At 38.4% G+C, this 26,642-nt stretch overlaps 1 protein-coding gene across 1 annotated transcript; it reads right to left on the bottom strand.

Annotated features, from left to right (window-relative positions):
- Positions 1-18,017: 18,017 nt before the first annotated feature.
- On the bottom strand, positions 18,018-20,376 carry LOC104098211 (uncharacterized). Its single transcript, XM_009604882.4, has 2 exons — positions 20,073-20,376; positions 18,018-19,282 (listed from the first exon to the last, which is right to left on the bottom strand). Exon 2 carries the CDS (start codon positions 19,249-19,251, stop codon positions 18,295-18,297), a length of 957 nt encoding a protein of 318 aa, XP_009603177.1. The 5' UTR covers positions 19,252-19,282; positions 20,073-20,376; the 3' UTR covers positions 18,018-18,294.
- Positions 20,377-26,642: the final 6,266 nt, after the last annotated feature.

Below are 26,642 nucleotides of genomic sequence, written 5' to 3' on the forward strand. Positions count from 1 at the left end.
TCACAATGCACCTCATGACATATATAAGTCTTGTTCCAACTCTTGCAATACTGCCATGATGGAAGAGATGTGTAGAAATTCACAACCACTTGCTGAATCAATCAAATCATGGGGTCGCCCCTCCTGACAAGGACCATTATCTCCTTCTGAACCGAATAGCTATATTTGTTCCTTATTATACCTTATATAAATCTGATTATATTTATTTCCAGTCCAATAGTCTCGTCTCACCCAGTATAAGCTTTTCGGGCAATAAGCCACCGCAGACGGTGTCAAAAGTCTCATATAGTGCCATAATGTGCCAATAAGCTACAAACCCGAACGTGATACCTAAGGAAAAATGAACTCTGGAAAGGATTACTCAACCCACGTAACTAATTAGACAACCGAAAAGGTGTCATGAACCTTTCTCAGAAAATGGGACATAAAATACACAAAATAGAATATAGGGGACTGTAATCAACATCATACTGTTGCGGTGTGCAACCCGATCCATACATGATACTGTTTCGGCATGCAACCCGATCCAAACAACATATCTGTGGCAGCATACCACCCGATCCGCACAAAAAGAATCTATAAGAAAATACTTACCAAGCTAGAATGCTCATTACTATAAAATATCTGAATATCGGACACAAGCACACTCAGTGCATAATATCATCCCTGGAAGGACCGACAGTGCCGTACGCTACAAAATTCAAGCACGACTAAGGTGCGATATATGATCTTAATCTCGAGAGCCATCCGTCTCATATGGCACCATCGCTACACGGAACCTCAACACATAAGAAATTTATCAAGCCGTTTCGCAATTCACACGGCACAATACATTATTACATGAAATAACCGACGAGAAAATGACATCCAACGTCCGAACACTCCTCCATAGGGAGCGCTTATGCTGAAATGAACACATCCGGCATGATATAGAGCCCATATTCATATTCAAATCCATCCACAAACCTCAAGCCGATTCTGATCGCATCGTACTAGGCTAATAACCTTTTAAGCATCCATAATAATCCTTTTTCTCATAACACACAAGAACAGTCATCATAACCGGAACAAAATTCCACAGTCCACAACCAAATGAACCGAGCGCCCTCCAGTCATAAATTCTCGAATCAATGATATTACCACAATCTTCATACTTGGTTTCAATCTTCACTCAATCAAGTGACTACATGTCACTATTACACAATCTTTCCGTGAGACACGCTCCCACGACCTTCCGCTACAGGTAACAAGTCTGCACATCCATGCTACCGGTTACGCTAATGCTGTAAAGCATATCAAGAATCCACAAATCAATACATAAGGTCTCTTACACCTGACATCGATCTTAGGTGATGCCGAAAACAATACCATCTTGCTTTAAACATCTAAATCCCTTTTCCTGCTCATCCGAGCTCATGACATCCTTGTCAACACCGAACCGAAATCTTGAATCCTCAACTTTCAAATTCCATGCTACTTAATGCACTTAATTACGCCAATGCGCAAGAGTACAAGAATTCCATCATAACCCCCTAACCACTAATAGGGTAAATACTTCATCATACAGAAACTTTCTACTTAAATTATTTCAGGACCATTACAATACGTGACTGGATCCTCATATCCGTAGAAAAATACCGGCCTCAAGTAGTGGTCTAAACCACCATAACTCTTCTGGGATCCCTCTACACATAACATGCCCTAATACTTGAATTCCTCCAAATAAAATTAATTACGGCGGCCGTCAAGCCTTTTACGTACCGCCACAAATCACATGCATAATTCAATGCGCTGAATGAACTGATCATTGTCACCACCATGCCAATTCAACCATTGTTAGCTGACCCGTCTTTTCTCAATTTATTCTTAACTTGCCTTAGAAATAATAATAGCTCCATTCATTACATCACGAACTCAAATCCGCACTCATCCCGAGTGACCTTATTTCACGAGACCTCGCTGTTTCAAAATCCACAAATCATCTCATATCCCTCCTTGTGCGCACTTTTTCATCTTCAACTGGTATACCCATTCTGATACTTCTTTTATGAATCCGAAGTTATTTTCTTCCCTTTCTCAAATGCTACACTACAACCTGAAGATAACGCAGAGTACTCCAAGTCCTGTTTCATAATCTGCTGCAAAAGCTCGATACTCAACCATACTACGGATTCGAGATCCTCAGACACCGCACTTTAAATTTTTGAACCCGCTAAGACCGTTATTGAGAGTCACTTGTTTTGACTTGTTCCCAAACATGATCAACTCCAAGGCCCTGCTAGCACATGGACACCTTCTCAAGGAAACTCCTGACTGTCTCACTTTCCCTGTGCATTACATCTACACGAAGCATAAACTGTCGAACGACGCGCTAGGGCTCAAAACTGAAGTGAAGTTACTCAGGGAATCAAACCGCCGAACGACGTGCTAGGGCTCAAAACGACCGGTCGGGTCGTTATATTATCATATTGTTTTTCTTATTTTAGTAGACTCTGATGTATAGAAACATTAGTATTTCTCTTAGAAGCTTGTGACTTGGTTCTACCGTATTTTGGGAGATTGTAGTTCTTTGACTTGCAGTTCTCATTTATTACAACTATTGAGGTTTGAGTTTCAGACTCTTATTATGTTATTCTGCAATTTGTTAGGCTTACCTAGTCTTAGAGACTAGGTGCCATCACGACATCCTACGGAGGGTGAATTGGGGTCGTGACAAACTTCGTCTACTTTCAATTCTTTTTAGATTTAGACGTTATTTTTTTGTTAGTAAATTAGCAAAACATTGGCATTCTTTGTATCGTAAAACTTTAAGTTTGTGATAATTACCTATTTTTCAATATTATATTTGTCTCCAAAAAGCAATTACTATATATATAATTAAGTAACTACCCGACTTATTAAAATCTTAAGGTGGTGCTTCTTTTAACAAAATGAAAAAGTTATTTTTTTAAAACCAAAATCAAATTATGAATGAGTACGTTCACAAAAATTGAAAAATTATTGATGCGAAACTTAGCGATGAATATTTTCATAATAGAAAATCGAACATTTAAAAAAGAAAAAGGAATTACATACCACCACGGCACCACCCCCTTCCTGACACACACAGAAAATTTCGAACAAATGCCATTTTTAAAAAATGATGATCTCTTTACTTCTTTAAATTTTTTTCAGTATTTGTATATTGATTGATATTTTCAATATATCGATGATTGAGAACTTCTACGTGGAAATTTTCCCCTTAATGAGTTTGGTATATAAGAACAATATTTTTCATTTTCAAAAACTTACACATTTATTTATAATAACTCAAAAATAATTTTTAATAGAATATTTTTATGATTATCTATAATAAAATTAGTAACTTCGTTAAGGTTCACGCGCAACGCGCGTACCATAAGACTATTACTATATCAAAAGCACGAAAACCCTTAGCGAAATGTCGTTCGCGTATTTTACCATTTTGAAATAATTTTTACATTGGATAATATCGTAATTAAATTATTTACCTAGTATTTAGGACTCTAACATTAAATTGACATTTATTCATTTCCTAATATTCAGGAGTTTAAAGTTAGCTAATTTAGAATTATTAAGATACTAATCTACTTGAATAATGACACTTCAAATTGAAGGAATAGGCCTAAAAAGGCCAGCTTGTCTGAAGCACTCTGCCGACGAGATATGAAATTGCTCTTTAGCAGGCGAGTCTTTCATATTAAGGTAATGTTATCATCAAAATCATTTTTCTTTGTTCACGTTTTATTTGTTTAGTCTGTGTATATTTCAATTAAGATTTTCTTTTTTTAAATCATTTCCTTTGACGAAGATATAACTATAGAATTTTCGACAACATTCTCATGATAAAGCTATCCGTATAAAAAAGAACAAATATCAATATCATTCGTAAATTAAGTGAGCAGTTGAACTCGTGTATCAAATCACTAGAATATTATAAGCAAATAACTTAATGACTGTAAATATTACCAACTAATAACTTTAAATTAGTTAACTGTAATTTTATTTTTATAACTCAAAGAAAACTTTAAATGTGTATGTAGATAAAAACAGATTTTTTAAATACTATTGTAATGGTTATTTTGTGGGATTATTGAAACACAACTTTTAGGATTTTTTTTTAAAAGTAATGATCATTTAATAAAAATATCAAAAAGCAAGAAATTAAAAGGAAAAAGGAATAGAAAAGTCATGCATGCTTTTGCATTTCTTTCGCTTTTGTTAAAACTATTTAATGATTTGCGATAACAAAATAGGAAATTGTTTAGTCTGTATATAGTATATAATTATTATTTATACATATCCAGATTCAATTTTTATCTAATTCGTCAATCTAATAAGTACAATTTAAAACCCACCTTATACATAGGTGAGACAAGATTTACTTTTCAATAAAATTTATGTATGTTCTTAGTCTTAGTGCATGGTAATGGGAATATGGCTTCTTTATGTGATTGGTCGCATGTAAATAAAGTACTTTAGAAAAACATCATAGGTAAAGTAAAATATGACCGAGTTAAATATTTAAAAGGACTGTTAGAATTTGTCGAGTTTGAATCCCTATGTGATTACAAGGCGAACACGATAAAGATACACAATTTATCATTCTCATAAATGGGGTAAATGCGAGTAAAGAATTTTCAATTGTTGATAAGCTATCCTATACGAATATTATCATAATTAACAAGGAACATATGCAATGCGGGTACTCGTGTCACGACCCAAACTCACCTATAGGTCGTGATGACATCTAACATTCCAGCTAGGCATGTCAACTAATGATTTAAATATATATTCATTTCTTTAAAAAATTATCCGAGTAACCAAACTCTTCGAAATTCCAAAAATTAAGAAAGATATGAGAAAATAAGATAAATTAAATCCCAATTAAAATATGTAAATCCACAAATTCTACTAGTGTGTGCCAAGACCTGGTGTCACAAGTGTATGAGCATCTAGTTGATTATACAAAATTCTAAATATTGTCTGAAATAAAATAGACATAATACAAATACAAGAAGAGGCACTAGTTGCTGCGGAACGGCTCAGGAAGGCTGCTCACCACTAAGCCTCTGGATAACGTGGGTGCGCGCCGATAGGTCCTCCGATAGTGCTTGTCTCAGAACCTGCACAAAGAGTGCAGCAAGCGTAGCATGAGTACGTAAACAACGTGTACCCAGTAAGTATCAAGCCTAATCTCGAAGAAGTAGTGACGAGAGGTCGCCTTTGATACTCACTATGGGTCAATAATATTACAATAGAATATATTGAATTAAACATGATTTTTAGATGAACATCAAAATTTTCTTAACAAGCAGAAATAATTAATTCCTTACATTTCAATAATTTCTAATTTATCAATTAATTTCACAAGCAGCAATTAAAATATCAAGGTATCGTGTAATTATTATTATTATTAGGCACGATTTCTGCCGAGGTCGTACGACCCGATCAAGAGTGTCGTGTACACTACCGAGGGACGTGCGGCACGATCCATAGAAGCATCTATACTGCCGAGGCGTAGCCCGCTCCACAAGAAAGGAGGACATTTTCTTATGAACCTCCGGGATGAGAAGTTATTATAATATTAACACATAGGATGTTCAATCTCTATTAACAATTCAATAATTTACACAAAATTCGAGTATATGAAGTTTCGATCTTTTTCTATTTCCTCTAACAATTTACAATATAATTTCAGTAATTTAATCAAATAAAAGATGCAACTTGTCATGATCCGAAATTTCCACCGTCGGGACCGTGATGGCGCCTAACATTCCGTTTGTTAGGCAAGCCGACGTTAGAGAGTTATTAAGCTAATTCTTATTCAATTTAGCAAATAACAACAAATAAGCTAAAAATAAAATACAGCGAGTGCAGAATAATATAAAAACTTTATTAATTACTACCACCCGGATATGGAGTCACAACTCACGAGCTACTATGATTTATTACAAACAGAGTCTGAAAAGGGAAAATACATTGTTTTGAAGTAAGAAACAGTAAATGATAAAACTAGGAAGAGACTCCAGGGTCTGCGGATGCCAGCAGATCTACCTTGGGTCTCCTGACAGCAAAATCCAAGCTGATAAGCCTCACGATTAGCTAGGACCAGTACCAAAATCTGCACAAGAAGTGCAGAGTACAGTATCAGTACAACCGACCCCATGTACTGGTAAGTATCGAGCCTAACCTCGACGAAATAGTGACGAGGCTATGACAAGACACTAACATAATAAATCTGTAGAGATAACAGCATATGTACAAGAAAACAACAATAACAGCTAAACATTTATTATTGGGAGGGGGACATGCTAAAGGGGCACAAGATATAGGAGATATAGCGGAAATGATAACCAGAACAGTCAACATGCTTTTAACCAGTGAAAATAACTAAACACAATGAAGAAAATTGTACGGCATCACCCTTCGTGCTTTTACTCTCAGCCTCACAATATAAATCAATAGATACGGCACGGTATCACTCTTCGTGCATTAACTCTCATAAAGAGGCACGGCATCACCCTTCGTGCATTAACATTCACAATATGGCACGACATCACCCTTCGTGCATTAACACTCTCCCTTATCATAATGCAATGAATAATAAGTACAAGCCTTACTTCAACATTTGGTTCCACAATACCAACCTCAACTTCGAAATCAATACTCAATTATCACCAGAAAATCCGTAAACATGATAAGAACGATCAATTTAACAATATTAGTCTAAACATGGATAACATGAACCAAGGAAGCTATAATCGCAAGAAACCAATCCCCCACCCGCATGCTTTAACCCGACTATAACGCATAAGTACTCGTCACCTCACATATACGTTATTTTCCAACACATAAACATGTAGCAAATAAACAAACAAGTCATATTCCTTCAAGTTAGGGTTAGACACAACACTTACCTCGCTCCAAAGGCCACTCAATGCTCAATTACCGCTTTTCTTTTAGAATTCACCTCCAAACCACTCATATCTATCCACAAACGACTCAATAATATCAAATATTGTTAAAGAAATCAATTGCAATGCATAAATTTAGATTTCCCAAACTTTTTCCTAAAAAGTCAAAAATCGACCCCGGGCCCGCTTGGTCAAAACCCGAGGTCCGAACCAAAATTCATTCATCATTCAACCCCGAGCCCGATTATATAATTTATTTCAAAATCCGACCTCAATTCGAGGTCTAAATTCCAATTATGCAAAAATTCCTAACTCTACCCAAACCCCCAATTTTCACCATGAAAATCCTAGATTTTAGATTGAAAACTCATGAAATAAAATGGGTAATTGAAAGAAAGTAGGTTATAATCACTTACCAACAAATTGGGAAAAAATATCTTTTAGGAAAATCGCCTCTAGGTCTTCTAGTTTTGAAATTTTTGAAAGAATGGCAAAATCCCGTAATTGGGACTGTTTTAAGTCATTGGCATCAGGTGTTCATCGCGTTTGCGTGAAACCTGACGCGTTCGCGAAGAGCATGGCCCAACTGGCTTACGCGATTGCGAGTAACTCCACGCGTTCGCGAAGGTCTAGCCCATCTCACCTCCGCGTTCGCGAGACTGGGATCGCGTTCGCGTAGAGTTACCTCAACTCCCCTGCCCCGTCTATCTAACGCTACGCGTTCGCTTGTGGCTGGTCGCGTTCGTGTAAAGCAAGCCCCCCAAAGCTCCGCATTCACGACCAAGAATTCGTGTTCGCGTACAACAAAACCTCCCCCAGCCTATTTTACCCTTCGCGATCGCGGGAGTATATTCACGACCGCGAAGAAGGAAACACCAAAATCCAGCAGAAGTGAAAACGAGCAAATTTTCTAAGTTCAAATCATCTCGTAGCCTATCTGAAACTCACTCGAGCCCTCGGGGCTCTAAACCAAAAGTGCACACAAGTCCAAAAATATCATACGAACTTGCTCGCGCGATCAAATCGCCAAAATAACACCTAAAACTACGAATCGGACACCAAATCAAATAAAATTTTTAAGAAAATTTTAAAACTTCTATTTTCCCAACCGAATGTCCGAATCACGTCAAATCAACTCTGTTTCTCACCAAATTTGACAGACAAGTCATAAATATTATAGTGGACCTGTACCGGGAACCGGAACCAAAATACGGACCCGGTATCAACAAAACCAAACATCAGTAAATTCTTAAAATCATTAAACTTTCAAACTTTTAATTTTTCATCAAAATTTCATATCTCGAGCTAGGGACCTCGGAATTCGATTTCCGGCATACGCCCAGGTCCCAAATTATGATAAAGACCTACCGGAACCATCAAAATATGGATCCGGATCCATTTACTCAAAATGTTGACCAAAGTCAACTCAAATGATTTCCAAAGCAACATTTCATATTTTTCACAATTTTTAACATAAAAGCTTTTCGGAAATACGCTCGGACCGCGCATGCAACTCGAGGAGGTTAAAAATGAGATTTTTAAGGCTTCGGATCACATAATTTGGTTTTAAAATATAAGATGACCTATCGAGTCATCACATTCTCCACCTCTAAAATAACCGTTCGTCCTCAAAAGGACATAGAAAAGTATCTGGGCTGGTTAAAAAAAGTGGATATCTACTCTGCATGTCCGACTCGGACTCCCAAGTAGCTGCATCAATGGGTTGACCTATCCACTGCAATCGAACTGAAGGATAACTCTTAGACCTCAGCTGTCGAACCTGCGGGGCTAGAATAGCCACCGGCTCCACCTCGTAAGTCAAATCCTTGTCCAATAGGACAGAGCTGAAATCTAACACATGGGACGGATCACCGTGATACTTCCGGAGCATGGACACATGAAATACCGGATGAACAACTGCTAAACTAGGTGGCAATGCGAGTCTGTAAGCCACCTCGCCCACTCTCTCCAGAATCTTAAATGGCCCGATATACCTAGGGCTCAACTTGCCCTTCTTTCTGAATCTCATTACATCCTCCATGGGTGATACCCGAAGCAACACTCTCTCTCCGACCATGAATGCAACATCACGAACTCTATGGTCGGCATAACTCTTCTGCCTGGACTGAGTTGTGCGAAGTCGATCCTGAATAATCTTGACCTTATCCAAGGCATCCTGTACTAGATCTGTAACCAACAACCAAGCCTCCCCCGGCTCGAACCACCCAACTGGCGATCGACACCGCCTACCGTATAATGCCTCATAGGGAGCCATCTGAATGCTCGACTGGTAGTTGTTGTTATAGGCGAACTCTGCAAGGGGCAAGAACTAATCCCACGATCCTTCGAAGTCCATAACACATGCGCGGAGCATATCCTCCAAGATTTGAATAGTGCGTTTGGACTGTCCGTCCGTCTGAGGATGAAATGCTATGCTCAACTCAACCCGCGTACCCAACTCACGTTGTACTGCCCTCCAGAAGTGCGAGGTGAACTGTGTACCTCGATCAGAAATGATAGACACGAGCACACTGTGAAGACGGACGATCTCGCGGATGTAAATCTCTACCAACCGCTCCGAAGAATAGGTAACTACCACAGGAATGAAATGCGCTGACTTAGTCAGCCTGTCCACAATGACCCAAACTGCGTCGAACTTCCTCTGAGTCCGTGGGAATCCAACAACGAAATCCATAGTGATACGCTCCCACTTCCACTCAGGAATCTCTATCTTTTGAGGCAAACCACCAGGTCTCTGATGCTCATACTTTATTTGCTGACAATTTAGACACTGAGCTACATAAGCAACTATGTCCTTCTTCATCCTCCTCCACTAATAATGCTGGCACAAGTCCTGATACAACTTGGCGGCGCCCGGATGAATAGAATACCGAAAACTGTGAGCCTCCTCAAGAATCATCTCACGAAGTCCATCCATATTAGGCACACAAACACGACCCTGCATCCTCAAAACTCCGTCATATCCAATAGTAACCTGCTTGGCACCACCGTGCCGCACTGTGTCCCTAAGGACTAACAAATGAGGGTCGTCATACTGCCGATCTCTGATACGCTCAAATAAGGAAGACCGAGCGACTGTACAAGCTAGAACACGGCTGGGCTCTGAAATATCCAACCTCACAAACTGGTTGGCTACAATCTGAACATCTAATGCAAGCGGCCTCTCACCGACTAGAATGAACTCAAGGCTGCCCATACTCGCTGCCTTTCTACTCAATGCGTCGGCCACCACATTGGCCTTCCCAGGGTGGTACAAAATAGTGATATCATAGTCTTTCAATATCTCCAACCACCTTCTCTGCCTCAAATTGAGATCCTTTTGCTTGAACAAATACTGAAGGCTCTGATGATCCGTGAAAACCTCACACGACACACCGTAAAGATAGTTCCTCCAAATCTTCAGCGCATGAACATGGATGCCAACTCTAAGTCATGGACAGGGTAATTTTTTTCATGAACCTTTAACTGCCATGACGCATACCCAATCACCCTGCCCTCCTGCATCAATACCTCACCGAGCCCAACACGAGACGCATCACAATATACTGTATAAGATCCTGAACCTGTGAGCAACACCAACACCGGCGCTATAGTCAAAGCAGTCTTGAGCTTCTGAAAGCTCGCCTCACACTCGTTTGACCATATGAACGGGGCACCCTTCTGGGTCAACTTGGTCAACGGGGCTGCTATAGATGAAAACCCCTCCATAAATCGACGGTAATAGCCCGCCAAACCCAAGAAACTCCTGATCTCCGTAGCTGAAGTGGGTCTAGGCCAGTTCTGAACTGCCTCAATCTTCTTAGGATCTACCTGAATGCCCTCTGCTGATACAACGTGCCCTAAGAAAGCGACTGAATCCAACCAAAACTCGCACTTTGAAAATTTAGCATACAACTGGCTGGCTATCAGAGTCTGAAGTACAATCCTGAGATGATGCTCATGCTCCTCTTGACTACGGGAGTAGATCAAGATATCATCAATAAACACGATCACAAAAGAATCCAGATAGGGCTTAAATACCCGGTTCATCAAATCCATAAACGATGTTGGGGCATTTGTTAGCCCAAATGACATCACTAGAAACTTATAATGTCTGTACCGAGTCTGAAAAGCTGTCTTAGGGACATCGGATGCCCTAATCCTCAACTGATGGTAGCCAGATCTTAAATCAATCTTCGAAAACACCTTGGCACCCTGAAGCTGATCAAATAAATTATCAATCCTCGGCAATGGATACTTGTTCTTGATGGTGACTTTTTTCAACTGCCGATAATCTATGCACATCCTCATCGACCCATCCGTCTTCTTCACAAACAACACAGGTTCACCCCAGGGTGAGACACTAGGTCTAATGAAGCCCTTATCAAGCAAGTCTTGCAACTGTTCCTTTAATTCTTTCAACTCTGGCGGGGCCATACGGTAAGGCGGAATAGAAATGGGCTGAGTGCCCAGAACCAAGTCAATACAAAAATCAATATCCATGTCAGGTGGCATCCCCGACAGGTCTGCAGGAAATACCTCTGGAAACTCACGAACAACTGGCACTGAATCCATGGAAGGAACCTCCGCACTAAATCGCAGACATAAGCCAAATAAGCTAGACATCCCTTCTCGACCATATGTCGAGCCTTCACATAAGAGATAACCCTGCTGGTAGAATGGCCAGAAGTCCATCTCCACTCTAATCGAGGCAACCCCGGCAAGGCAAATGTCACCGTGTTGGCGTGACAATCCAATATAGCGTGATAAGGTGACAGCCAATCCATACCCAAGATGACATCGAAATCAACCATATCGAGAAGTAGAAGGTCTACACTAGTCTCAAGGCTCCAAATGGTGACTACACATGAACGATAAACACGATCTACAACAATAGCATCTCCCACAGGTGTAGACACATACACAGGAGCACTCACAGAATCACGAGGCACAACCAAATATGAAGCAAAATAGGATGACACGTAGGAGTAAGTAGATCCCGGATCAAATAGAACTGAAGCATCTCTACTGCAAACTGAAACAGTACCTGTAATAACAGCATCGGATGACTCAGCCTCAGGCCTGGCTGGAAAAGTATAACATCACCACCCTGAACTACGTCCCTGGGATGGCCTCTAGCTGGCTGACCTCCACCTCTAACAGTCTAGCCTCTACCTCTGGCTACCTAACCCCTACCTCTGGCTAGCTGAGAAGGTGGTGCAGCAACTGGTGCCGGAACCATGGCACGAGAACCTGATGCTGTGAGTTGCCCGATGCTCGAGGGCAAAATCTAGCAATGTGCCTCGGATCACCAAAAGTATAACAGGACCTCGGCCGATGTGACTGCTGATCCTGAAACTGACCATGTCGACCTGAGTAACCACCCTGAAAACTCTGGAGCGGAGGTGCACTAATAAGAGTTGGTGGTGCACTGTAGGCGAGAAGAATAGAAGTGAAATTTGTTCCTAAACTTCATAGCCTCTGGAAGATAAGCACAGACGTCTCCGTACCGATCCTCCAGACTCTACTAAGCCTGCTCGTGAATTGTGAGACCTAGGTAACCTAGGGATCTGATACCAACATGTCACGATCTGAAATTTCCACCGTCGGGACCGTGATGGCGCCTAACATTCCACTTGCTAGGCAAGCCGACGTTAGAGAGTTATTAAGCCAACTCTTATTCAATTCAGTAAATAACAACAAATAAGCTAAAATGAAATACAGCGAGTGAGGAATAATATAAAAATTTCATTAATTACTACCACCCGGATCTGGAGTCACAACTCACGAGCTACTATGATTTACTACAAACAGAGTCTGAAAAGGGAAAATACACTGTTTTGAAGTAAGAAACAGTAAATGATAAAATTAGGAAGAGACTCCAGGGTCTGCGGATGCCAACAGATCTACCTTGGGTCTCCTGACTGCAAAATCCAAGCTGATAAGCCTCACGATTAGCTAGGACCGGTACCAAAATCTGTACAAGAAGTGTAGAGTGCAGTATCAGTACAACCGACCCCATGTACTGGTAAGTATCGAGCCTAACCTCGACGAAGTAGTGACGAGGCTATGATAAGACACTCACATAATAAACCTGTGCAGATAACAGTATATGTACAAGAAAACAACAATAACATCTAAACATTTATTATTGGGAGGGGGACATGCTAAAGGGGCACAGGATATATGAGATAAAGCAGAAATGATAACCAGAACAGTCAACTTATTTTTAACCAGTGAAAACAACTAAACACAATGAAGAAAATTGCACGGCATCACCCTTCGTGCTTTTACTCTCAGCCTCACAATATAAATCAATAGATACGGCACGGTATAACCCTTCGTGCATTAACTTTCATAAAGTGGCACGGCATCACCCTTCGTGCATTAACACTCACAATATGGAACGGCATCACCCTTCGTGCATTAGCACTCACAATATGGCACGGCATCACCCTTCGTGCATTAACACTCTCCCTTACCATAATGCAATGAACAAATAACAACAGGGAGATAGAATAACAAGTACAAGCCTTACTTCAATATTTGGTTCCACAATACCAATCTCAACTTCGAAATCAATACTCAATTATCACCAGAAAATCCGTAAACATGATAAGAACGATCAATTTAACAAAACTAGTCTAAACGTGGATAACATGAACAAAGGAAGCTATAATCGGAAGAAACCAAGCCCCCACCCGCATGCTTTAACCCGACTATAATGCATAAGTACTCGTCACCTCACATATACGTTATTTCCCAACACCTAAACATGTAGCAAATAGACAAACAAGTCATATTCCCTCAAGTCAGGGTTAGACACAACACTTACCTCGCTCCAAAGGCCAATCAATGCTCAATTACCGCTTTTCCTCTAGAATTCACCTCCAAACCACTCGTATCTATCCACAAACGACTCAATAATATCAAATACTGCTAAAGAAATCAATTACAATGCATAAATTATATTCCCCAAACTTTCCCCCAAAAAGTCAAAAATCGACCTCGGGGCCGCTTGGTCAAAACCCGAGGTCCGGACCAAAATCCATTCACCCATTCACCCTCGAGCCCGATTATATAATTTATTTCGAAATCTGGCCTCAATTCGAGGTCTAAATTCCAATTATGCAAAAATCCCTAATTCTACCCAAACCCACAATTTCTACCATGAAAATCCTAGATTTTAGGTTGAAAACTCATGAAATGAAATGGGTAATTGAAAGAAAGTAGGTTAGAATCACTTGCCAATAAATTGGGGAAGAAAATCTTTTAGGAAACGCCTCTAGGTCTTCTAGTTTTGAAATTTTTGAAAGAATGGCAAAATCCCGTAATTGGGAATATTTTAAGTCACTGGCGTCAGGTGTTCATCGTGTTCGCGTGAAACATGACGCGTTCGCGAAGAGCATGGCCCAACTGGCTTACGTGATCGCGAGTAACTCCACGCGTTCGCGAAGGTCTAGCCCGCCTCACCTCTGCGTTCGCGAGACTGGGCTCGCGTTCGCATAGAGTTACCTTAACTCCCCTGCCCCGGCTATCTAACGCTACGCGTTCGCGTGTGGCTGGTCGAGTTCGCGTAGAGCAGGTCCCCCAATGCTTCCCGTTCGCGTACAACAAAACCTCCCCCAGCCCATTTTACCCTTCGCGATTGCGGGAGTATATTCATGACCGCGAAGAAGGAAACACCAGAAACCAGCAGAAGTGAAAACCAGCAAACTTTCTAAGTTCAAATTATCACGTAGCCTATCTGAAACTCATCCGAGCCATCGGGTCTCTAAACCAAAAGTGCACACAAGTTCATAAACATCATACGAACTTGCTCGAGCGATCAAATCGCCAAAATAACACCTAGAACTATGAATCAGACACCAAATTAAATGAAATTTTCAAGAAAACTTTAAAACTTCTATTTTCAAAACCGAAAATCTGAATCACGTCAAATCAACTCCGTTTCTCACCAAATTCGACAGACAAGTCATAAATATTATAGTGGACCTGTACCGAGCTCCAGAACCAAAATACGGATCAGGTATCAACAAAACCAAATATCAGTAAATTCTTAAAATCATTAAACTTTCAAACTTTTAATTTTTCATCAAAATTCCATATCTCGAGCTAGGGATCTCGGGATTCGATTCCGGGCATACGCCCAGGTCCCAAGTTACGATACAGACCTACCGGGACCGTCAAAATACGGATCCGAATCCGTTTAGTCAAAACGCTCAAATGGTTTTCAAAGCAACATTTCATATTTTTCACAGTTTTTAACAAAAAAGCTTTCCCGAAACACGCCCGGACCGCGCACGCAACTCGAGGAGGGTAACAATGAGATTTTTAAGGCTTCAGATCACAGAATTAGATTTTAAAATATAAGATAACCTATCGGGTCATCACACAATTATCACAAGTAATTCATGATTTGAGTCCTAAACTACCTAGACTTTAGCATAATTAGTAGCTACGCACGGACTCTCGTCACCTCGTGCATATGTAGCCCCCACAATTAGCAACAATTATTAATGTGAATCACCTATGGGGTAAATTCCCTCTTACAAAGTTAGGCAAGAGACTTACTTTGTCTCAAAGCCCACTTCCCGATCACAGTGTTGCGTAAAATCTCAATTCAGTGCCAAAAAATCCGAAACTATCCAAAAGTTATATAAAATAATTAATACATGCTCAATAATTCGAAATTAGACTATTAAATAAATTACCCTATCCAAAAATAGTAAATTCCTAAAATTCACCCCGGGCCCACGTGCCCGAATTCCGAAAATTTTCGGAGGAAATCGTTACCCATAATCTCAAGAACTCAAATATACAATTTCCATCTAATTCCATAACCATTTTCGTGGTTAAAATCTCATTTTTATACAAATCTAGGTTTTTCCTCTAACCCTTGATTTTTACAAATTTACAGGTTATAATCTACTCATAATCTATGTATTTAACTCAAAGTTTGTAGAATTAACTTACCCTCAAGTTGCTAGTTGAAATCCCCTCTCAAAAAGCTCCAAAATCGCCCAAGAATAGAGAGAAATGGGCAAAAATGGCTAAGCCTCGCCCATTTTAACATTCTGCCGAGACAACATTTTCGCATCTGCGGTGCCTGGGCCGCATTTGCGGCGTCGCTTCTGCGCCAAATCTGACGCTCCTGCGGCTCAAGCCGCTTCTGCGCCCATTGCCCTCGCACATACGCCTTCGCAGGTGCGGAAAATTGTTCGCTCCTGCGGTCCTGGGCAGCCTTGGCCTGCTCGCTTCTGCGACTCGTCTCTCGCACCTGCGAGCTCGCACCTACGACTGGCCAAGCGCAGGTGCGATTCTGACAGTAGCTGGAAGCTTCAGCTTTGGCTCCCAATTTCTAACTTGGTCCGAGCCTCGTCCGATTGACACTCGGAGCCTCCGGGGACCCGCCCGAACATACCAACAAGTTTGAAATCATAAAACGGACTTGCTCAAACTCTCGGAATGCCCAAAACAACATCAAAACTAAGAATCATACCTCAAGCCAAATTGATTTAACTTAGAATTTTTAAATTCTTCAAACTTACTCCTAACGTGCTGAAATATACTTATACTACTCGGAATAACACTAAATTTTGCGTGCAAGTCTTAAATCACCATACGGAGCTATTCTTAGGCTCGGAATTCCAAACGGACTTCAATTACTCTAAAACCTACTCCAAACCAAATTTAAAGAACATTAAACCTTCAAATAGTTAATTTTCACTATTAAGCTCTGAAACGCTCCCAGGTTGTCCAAAACCCAATTCGAACATACGACCAAGTCCAAAATTATCATACGAACCTATTGGAACCGTCAAATCCTGATTCCGGGGTCGTTTTCTCAAAATGTTGACCAAAGTCAAACTTGGGCTTTTAAAACCAAATTAAGGAACCAAGTGTTTTGATTTCAACCCAAACACTTCCAAATCTCGAACCAACCATCATCCCAAGTTATAAATTAATAAAAGCACATACGGGGAGTTTTATTTAGGGAAACGGGATTCTAAAAGTCAAAATGACCGGTTGGATCATTACAACTCCTGTGCAAATGCTCACATAAATATTTTTGTACAATGAAATAAGTACTAGAACAAATTAGAGAAAACCATTAGAGTATGGATCCAAACCTCTAAAGATAATTATATTTATCATTGAAACTTGTATCTTTAGAATATTATTTAAGTTATTTTTAAAAAATTTATTCTTATTAATACGGGTTACACGCGCAGTTATTTAAACCTCTACGACTAGTTATTTAAACAACATATAAAGGAAACTTGGTCCCTTTCCATTATTAACTTTTATTTGCTGATATTTTATTCTTATTAGTGTTTTGCACATCTATGTAGCAATCAATGTCTTGGCTCCATCTTGTGGGGCGCATAACAAAGCGAAATTATTGCATAACCTTTCAAAGAACAAATAAACTTATATATGCCCAGTTGTCTGCACTAAAACATTTCCTCAATCTTTATTAAAAAGGTTTAAATGAACTGGATTCCTTTGCCTTTACATTAGGGGCCATTTGGTTTGCAAACAAGTTATTACAGGATTAATTATCTCGAGATTAGTTAACTTGAGACTGTTACTCCATCCTCTCATAGAGATAAAAATAACACAACAATCCCGGGATAACTAATCCCGGGATTAGTTATACCGTGATTTTTCTCAACCAAACGTGGGATAAATTCATCTCATATTTAATCCCTGAATTAATTATCTCTTATCCCTCGTGCCAAAGCCCTTAGGGGTCGTTTGGTACATGAGATAAGGATAATAATTCCGGAATAGAATTTGGGATTAACTTTATCCCATGTTTGACTTGGGGTATTAGCTAATCTCGGGACAACTTTTACAGTAAAATGGTACCTATATAAAGGTGGGATAACTAATCCATGGGATATCCCACCCCATAGGATTTCCTGGGATATCTCCCCATTGTACCAAACGACCCCTTAGAGTGTTAGGTATCTGAATAATTATACAATCTATATTATTTCTTGATCTGAAGGAAAAACAATAGGATAGCTACGATCAATTGTTTCTTGATATCTGAAAAAATTCATAATAATAAGCTAGGAAAAATACCATCAAACAATTTTATTTCTTGTCAATGAATTCTTACAAATTTTCATCACAATGAACTCTATCATATGCTAAGAGTCTAAATGCACACCTAACAAATCATCACAAATATGAATGGCTAATGTGAAAGCTATGAGATTGTTATTTACACAATAACCATGTATTACTCACACTGCTACAATAAGCTACTAAAAGAATTGAATAAAGCAACACCAAGAATGTCTAACTGCATATGAACTTGTGAGGCAGATTGTTCAGATGGGATAAATTAGGGCCTGTACTCAGTTTCTAGTGTAGGTTGCGTTCGCGTTACAGTTGCAAATGGTGCTTTCGTGCTCCCAACACGAGTCATATGCAACGCTTCTCCAACCTCTGCAGCTCTCTCCATTTGTTGAATTTTCTTCTTGTGCTCGTACTTACTCGCACACATTATCAGGAGACCTAAAAGAAACAACAACACTAGTCCTCCTGCCACTGAACCAATGATTATCAGGACTTTTGACTTGCCTTTCTTTCCCTTTGGAGGGGATACTGAGGCTGGTGTTGGAGGCACTGGCGCAGGAGAAGGAGCGATTGACTCGATCACAATAGAGAAATGCCCCTGTTGAAATGTTGTGCATGTGTTATCTGCCAAAACATTGCTGAAATTCACAGAACCTTGTAAATCAATTGAAACACACTTTGCAGATGATCCAACAGGCAATGACTTGACATCTGAAAAACTTATCGAGATGGGCTGAACGGAAGCTTTGATATCCAACTCAGGTAAGTTAATTGCGGACAAGTTTGATGCATCGTAAGCAAGAAGGCCTAACATCGGAGCCAAGTAAATGTAACCAGGTAAATTATAATATCTTGAAGACCAATTACCCAAATTTTGGTAGACTAATACAAGCCTCTCAACATAAGGCTGCTCAATGATACCAATGGGAATCTTGAACTCTTTATATATTTCAACTCCTCTCCTTCTTAAGCTACCACTCCTAAGCCTCAATGCAGACACCTTAATCCCAGTCAAATTCGAGGGAACATTTGCATCATAGACAACACCCGTCCTAATTCTCGGACGATCAAATGCAAGATAAGCATAATCTTGGAGAACAGCATCTAGTGCCCGTGCAGCTCCCGGGGAAAAATCAGCTAACTGAGAGCTCCCTAATCGTGGCAACCAAAACAGCCACATTAAAAGACGAAGCATCGACAGACTTCCAAGAAACCTCATCATGCTTCACAATGCTCAATTTCCCTATCTCACGCTGCAAATCAACAAGTCACAACAATGTCAACCCCCAAAATATGTCAATACCTTTTTCTTGATAATGGTGTTATCACCAGAGTAATCAGCTGGGCAAGGTATCGGGTAAATCTGTCCACTAAATTGGGCACAGATGGGGTTTACACTTACGGTTATAGTACAAAATCAACAACAAATCCAGTGTAATCCCACAAGTGTGGTATGGGGAGGTGGAATGTACGCAGCCTTACCCCTACCCTGGAAATGCAGAAAGGCTATTTCCGAAAGACATCGGGAATGCAAAACCCCAAAAATGTTACTTACTTATCTAGTGATGAGTTCTGAGATACAGAATGAGCAATTAAAGGAAATTGTGGCCATAACATCAACTCTAGTACTTTAGTATCTCAAACAGACTTCAACTTCACACTTTAGGTACTTTAAATTCATAGATTTTGTGAGAGAATCTGATACTGCAAAATAAAATGTAACGGTAACTGTATACAAAAGTATGTAATCCCCATAGGATGAAAAAGCAAGCAAAACTTGGCACTTTAACCCGTTGAAAAGTGGATAATTCCAAACACCTTTTGAAAATTCTTGCTCAAATTGAGTCTAGCATGAAATCATGAGCTTAATACCCTTTAAACCAATATTCATTAATTTGCTAATTAATTCACAAACCCACAATAAAAATGCAATTTTGAATGACTTTTTACATGGGCATTTTAGGAAAATATATGTGGACATAAGAAAAGGAAAAAAAAAATGCAAACTTTTATTCAGTTTGAATTGATAAAAATAAAAGTTACCAGAATTTAGGCCCACATTATCGCTTCAAAAACTCTAATCAAGGTCAGAAACTTGAGCTTGGTAATACAATAGAAGCTCACACACTAGAAGCCAGCAAAAGCAGATATATGGCGTAAAAATATGAGTTTTTCTTACAAAAGTAGTGAAATAATTTAGCAATTCAGAATTTATAAAAATGGCAGAGAATGGAGAGTTTTTGGAGGGGAGGTTGAAGATGAACTGGTGTGAGAAGAGAGAGGGGAGAAGTGAATGGCAATAGACAGAAAAAGACGATGAAACAGTGGGCCGTGGGATGAAAATGTTAAAGGAGATAGTCAGTGTAGATTTTATTTTAATAATAATTACTCACCTTTTTGTAACATAAAATAAAATATTTGTAAACCTTTATACAGTTGTACAGACAATCACAGTGTAGTGTGAGATTGTGAGCTGTGAATTCTACAAAAGTGATATGTTTGTTTATACTTGCAACTAAGAATAATGTCGGTACTAAATTTTGTTAATGATTGATAAAGTATTTGGTTGTAATATTTTATTTTCCAACTCAATGTCGCTATTAACTTGCGGTGAAAGTAGTCACTAATGCTTGCATTAAGGTATAATATCTACATCACATTCTTTGAAGTGCGGTCTTTTTCACTATCCTGCATAAATGGAGAATACTTTGTTTACGAGCTGCCCCTTTAAATGTCTGTATTAATTATGTGATGGCTTCTATATATAGATATATAACATATATTAATATGAGTTTTATACAGATCGATAATGTAAATGAATTTTACACTATTATGGCATGTTTTTCTATTGTAGCAAATAAATGTCTTGTTCTCAACATTAAAATTTCACTTTTTTTTATGAAACATTACTTGTCGATGTCTTTTGAATTATTTGATAGTGTAAAAATTTCTTTACAATATCGATGTATATAAATTAAACTCTAAACATATATTGAATTCATGCGAAATAACACATATTTACATAAAGAACAAGTTAATAAAAAATGACATTCATACGAGTACATGGCTAAGTAATTTATTACTCGTTATCCTTCTTATACACTATATGAAACCTTATTACCCTCCCTACTCAAGTTTTAATTTAATTATATGTGCATATATAATTTACCAATTATATACACTTTAGAAATTAAAAGAGATATCAACTAACTCCTTTAATCACGCTATTCAGTATCTAACGTACATATCTCACTCCCCCACGTTTCTCTGCCTACACCCCCCACGATTTTGATCCTCTATCCCTTCATTAACGCTTTCTTCTATTTTTGTTCAAAACGTTTTTACAATTTCTCTCTCAAATTTTCTGATTTCTCTCTCAAAATCCCTACAAAATCCTTAGTGCTTCAAATTTTCCTTCCCTTACGATGAAGAAGAAAGGAACTCCGAGGAAAAGCCCTAAAAAAGCTATTGGTGGTGATATTCCTACATTTGATTTGAATGCTTTCTCACATGATTCACCAAAAAAATGGTGAAATCCCCACATGCAACACTAGAGAGAAAGTCCAAACTTTTCCCTCGTGAAGCTAGGGCAGAGGCGCGAACAAAACTCATGCATGACAGGGATGTTGCTGAAGCTTCGACATCTGCTAAATCAGTAAAACAGAAGGGTAAAGTAATTGCTAGTGATGACGATTTCGTCGAAGAAGAAGAGATTCTGAAACCTGGAAAAAAAAATAAAGTTTCTCTTGCTGGCAAACCTTCAAAAAGGAAGAAGGGTCAAAAATCTCCTCAAAACATACCCCATCATTCATTAGAGAAGGTAAAATTGTAGTAATTATAATTTTTATTTTTTATTTTAGTTAAAAAGTTGTTTTCATTTTCATCCTGATACCTAATTTTTTGTTGTTCTATAATTGTAGAAATTTTATCTACATTGTGTATATTTCTAGTTGTTTATCAATTTTTCTAGAAAATGTAGATTTGTTGTATATTATTTAAAATAATTTTGTTAGGATATGTATCACATGGTTTAGTTGGTTTTATTGGGTAATTTTTGCTATCTTTGTAGATGTTAATTTTATTTTATGTAAACAAATAGTATATATTATGTCCAGTTGTTAATTTTTCCCCCAATTTTTTAAATGTAGGTTACTTTCTAGTTTTCTTGCTCTAAACATAAAATTGACAGTTCATTTGTAGCTTCACTGTAGTTCAGTTATTGTATTTGTATATTAATTTGTAATTTATTTGTCTGTAATGTATTATTGTCTTTCTGTCCGTAGATAAAGTGTAGCAGAATTTTTATTATTTTGGTTTTTTGTCTTTAAACATGTTTTATTAACTTATTTATTCTTTTCATGCAGAATTGGATATTGTTTGCACCACATGATATTGATTATGGCATCACTAGATTTCAAACATTATTCGACCCTGTTGTTCCTGCCCAAATTAAGGTATTATTGTCTGAAAATGGGATGAAATTGTTTAAGAAGATGTTTTGGCACTTTCTTCGCATGCCCAAAATATGTATCCAAAATCAGGCAATTCACCTTCTGATAAAGTATGAATTGAACACATCTGGGTCTGATTTTTTTTCAGCAGAGATAAAAGGTATGAGACTGAACTTTGGGTTGAGGGAGTTTGCTCTGATTACTGGCCTCAAATATTTTATAGAAGTAACCTACTTTGGTTACACACCTAAATATGACAGTAAAATAATGAGGAGTTATTTTTCGAACAAGAAAAAAGTTGAGAAGTCGTACCTGAAACAAATTGTAACCAGCCGTAGTTGGGTGAATGGCGAGGATGCAGTCAAGCTATGTATTCTGTATCTTATAGAGTTCTTCCTTTGTCTTTCAGAGAAAGATAATGGTTTGATAGACTACTTTAAGTTCTATTTGGTTGACTCAGGGCAGTATGTGAATTTCGCATGGGGTATAGAAGGTTATACACATTTGCTTCACTCTGTTAGGCATAAGTTTAACCCATATGTGTATTTTTATCTCCTTCGAGGTTTTCCACTCGCTATGCAAATCTGGTTGTATGAGTGTTGCTCTATAGTCAACACAGATATTGCTATAACGGTTGGTAATTCGATCCCCCGTATCTTTAACTGGACAACAACAAAGGACAAGATATGGATTTCTGCATTAGAAGAGATGATGACCAAACTATCATGGATCAATGTAAATTTTTTCACATTTGTATAAGATAACACAAAATATTGATATACTTAACACAACAAGTCTACATGTTCATGGTACAGACAATATAACTACAATTTATATACATATTGACTAATTCCCTCATATTTTTCTTTCACTCAGTTCACTAACATGATTGAAGCCTCATAAAAGCTTTCTAGAATAATTTTGCCAGACAAAGTTGAATATATGTTTGAAGAAGCTGAAACGTAGGCCGAGCATTCGACAAATGCTCCATCTTCATCTGGCACTAAGCAGTCAATGGGAATAGATGACAAGAAAGCAATTCTGCAACAACTAAAAAAATTTAAAAAGATGTTGATAAGGTAACAACTTATGATATTCCTAGGTGGTTTCTGTAGTTTATGTTATGCCAAATATTTCTTCAACTCTTTTTATTTTTATCCTTAGGTCGGTTCAGACCTTGGATTGTTCAAGAAAGAGATATACCTAATTCTTGATTTTTAGGCTTCTCTTTATATATATATATATATATATATATATATATATATATATATATATATATATGTAAGCCTCTTATTGTCAGATACATTTTAAGCTTTTTTGGTTCTCTAGGTTTATGAAAAACTAGGTAGCATTCGAGAGCTATTCAATGATTCCATCAAGACTGTGTTGGAGGCAATTAATAGTCAAAAGGATACTAACATCGATGTTAAGGTTTCATTCAAATTATAGTCATTTTGGAAAATATTTTTACCATTTTTATAATTATATTAGCATTCATAAAGTATATAGCCTCAGAAATTCTTCTTGCAGTTTAGTGGCAGTTCTGAAAAAAATGATGAGCATTACAAAGAAAAAAGAACACAAAACAGTATCATGGCAGTAGTACTAAATAAGTATTGGGCAGCAGAACTAAAACAAGTATTTGAATAATTTTAATACAATTTTATGACATGTCTTACATAGGTTATACATATTTTAAAATTATCAACAAATAATATACATTATATTTCCAATTGTTGTTTTAGATACATGACATATATCTGACATTCAAAAAGATGAGAATGTTCATATATCATGTCCGGTAGGTGTTGACTTATCTTTTCAATTTCAAGAGGTATTCAAGAAAGAAACTGCAGGTATGATTTAATATTTTTTTTATATATATTATTAAATACATATTACATTTCAGCTACAACACAGTATTTCAACAAATTAACTATAACTTAATTATAATTTATCTACATTTTATTTATGTTTATTACAAATTATCTACAATACTCTTTCATTGTATACATTTGTTGTGACAAAAAAAGAAACTATGCATGTACACTCTCCAAATCAGAATGCAAATGTTGTCATACAAGGAGAGCATTTCAATGAGGAGAAGGAGACTATGTGTAATGACCCGACCGGTTATTTTGAGCTCTAGCGCGTCGTTCGGCGGTTTGAGGTATTGGGTAGCTTCATTTCAGGTATTATGACTTGTACGTATGGTCGGAATTGAATTTCAAAAAGTTCGGAGTTGATTTGGAAAGAAAATTCTAATTTCGGAAGCTTTAAGTTGGAAGAATTGACTAAGGTTTGGCTTTTGAGTAAACAACCTCGGAATCGGAATTTGAAGGTTTTAATAGGTTCGTATGATAATTTTGTACTTGGGCATATATTCGGATTGAGTATCGGATCACCTTGGAGCATTTCTGCGCTTATTATGGAAGGTTGGCATTTTGAAGGTTTAAGAATTTCCTAAGTTTGATTTGAAGTGGGCTTTGGTGTTATCGATGTCCGTTTGGGATTCCTAGCCTTGGAATGGGTTCGTATTGTGATTCATGACTTGTACGCAAAGTTTGGCATCATTCCGAAATGTTTTGGTATGGTTCGGATGCGTTCGTAAGTTTGAAAGTTAAAGAAGGATTTCGGTCGTCGATTCGTAGTTTCGATGTTATTTGACATTATTTGAGGCCTCGACTAAGTTTGTAATATATTTTGGGATGCGTTGGTATAATTGGTCAAGGTCCCGGGGGCCTCGGGTGGATTCCGGATGGTTAACGGATCGGATTTTGGACTTAAGGAAAAAGCTGGGGAATTCTGGTTACTGGTGCAACCGCTTCTGCGGAAGCTTCATCGCAGAAGCGAGGTAGTGAGCCGCAGAAGCAGCTAGGAGTAGACTGGGAAGAAGTCGCAGGTGCGAAAAAATTCCCTCACCTGCGTGATCGCAGATGCGACCACTGGAGCGCAGATGCAGATTTTGCTGGGGAAGGCTGGGACCGCAGATGCGGTCGAAGTCCACAAAACCGGAACCGCACATGCGGATGAAATATCGTAGAAGCAAAGGCGCAGAAGCGCTGGAGGGGCCGCAGATGCTGAGGTTGAGGGGCCTGAAGGGAACCGCAGAAGCAGACTTTGTGCCGCAGAAGTGGCCATTGGCTCCACAGATGCGAAAAGGTCGTTGGGCAGTGTTGTTTTAAGAACGGGATGTGGCCATTTTTCTTGCATTCTCTCTTGGTTTGGGCGATTTTTGGAGAGCTTCAAGTGGAGATTTTCATCATCTATGGCAAGGTAAGTTATTCCCATCTATTGTAAGTTAAATACATGAATTCTATAAGGATTTAAACATGGAATTAGTAGAAATTGTGGGGGTTTTGGTAGAAAAGAGGGGTTATGGGGGTTGGTAGAAAACCTAGAATTTGGTATTTTTGAAATATGACCACAAAATTGGACATGGAATTAAGAATAAATTATATATTTGAGTTTGTGGTGTTATGGGTAAAGTTTATCTTCGAAAATTTTCAGAATCCGGGCGCGTGGGCCCGAGGGTTGACTTTGTTGGCTTTAGAGCGAAGTTGGGAATTATTATAAATTGTTAAATTATATATACTGGGATATATTTTAATTTGTTTGTACGTTGTTTGACTAGTTTTGAAGAGACGGGCATCGGGTTGAGGTGTTTGAGTGGCGTTGGAGCCGGTTATGGAACTTCAGAGCGAGGTAAGTCTCTGGTCTAACCTTGTGAGGGGAAAACTACCCCTAGGTGATATTTATTGTTATGTGCAACTAGTTGTAGGTTCTACGTACACACAAGGTGACGAGAGTCCATACGTAGCTAAAGCATGTTTATGTCCGGGTAGACTTAGGACTTTATCATATAATAATTGAATTATTTGAACTCGTTCTGCTGGTTTAATTAATTAAAGTTATAACTGAATTTGTATTAGAAATAAATATATGTATAATAGGTCGATCCTTATCACTTTGAGTTGTGGGCGAGTTATTTGAGAAACGGTAAAGATTATATTCATTTTGTGCTCGTGTACTGTATTATAAGCACGTGTCTTGTAATTCGGTAACTTCCTTCCTTTCTTGTGGAGCGGGCCGAACGCCTCGACAGTATAATAGATGCATCTATGGTTCATGCCGCTCAACCCTCGACAGTGTACACATTATT

Source organism: Nicotiana tomentosiformis, chromosome 10, assembly GCF_000390325.3.
Source record: "Nicotiana tomentosiformis chromosome 10, ASM39032v3, whole genome shotgun sequence".
In the NCBI taxonomy this organism is placed as follows: domain Eukaryota; kingdom Viridiplantae; phylum Streptophyta; class Magnoliopsida; order Solanales; family Solanaceae; genus Nicotiana; species Nicotiana tomentosiformis.

Excerpts from the sequence above, each read along its gene's own strand:
- LOC104098211 (XM_009604882.4), bottom strand. The coding sequence starts at position 19,251 with ATGATGAGGTTTCTTGGAAGTCTGTCGATGCTTCGTCTTTTAATGTGG.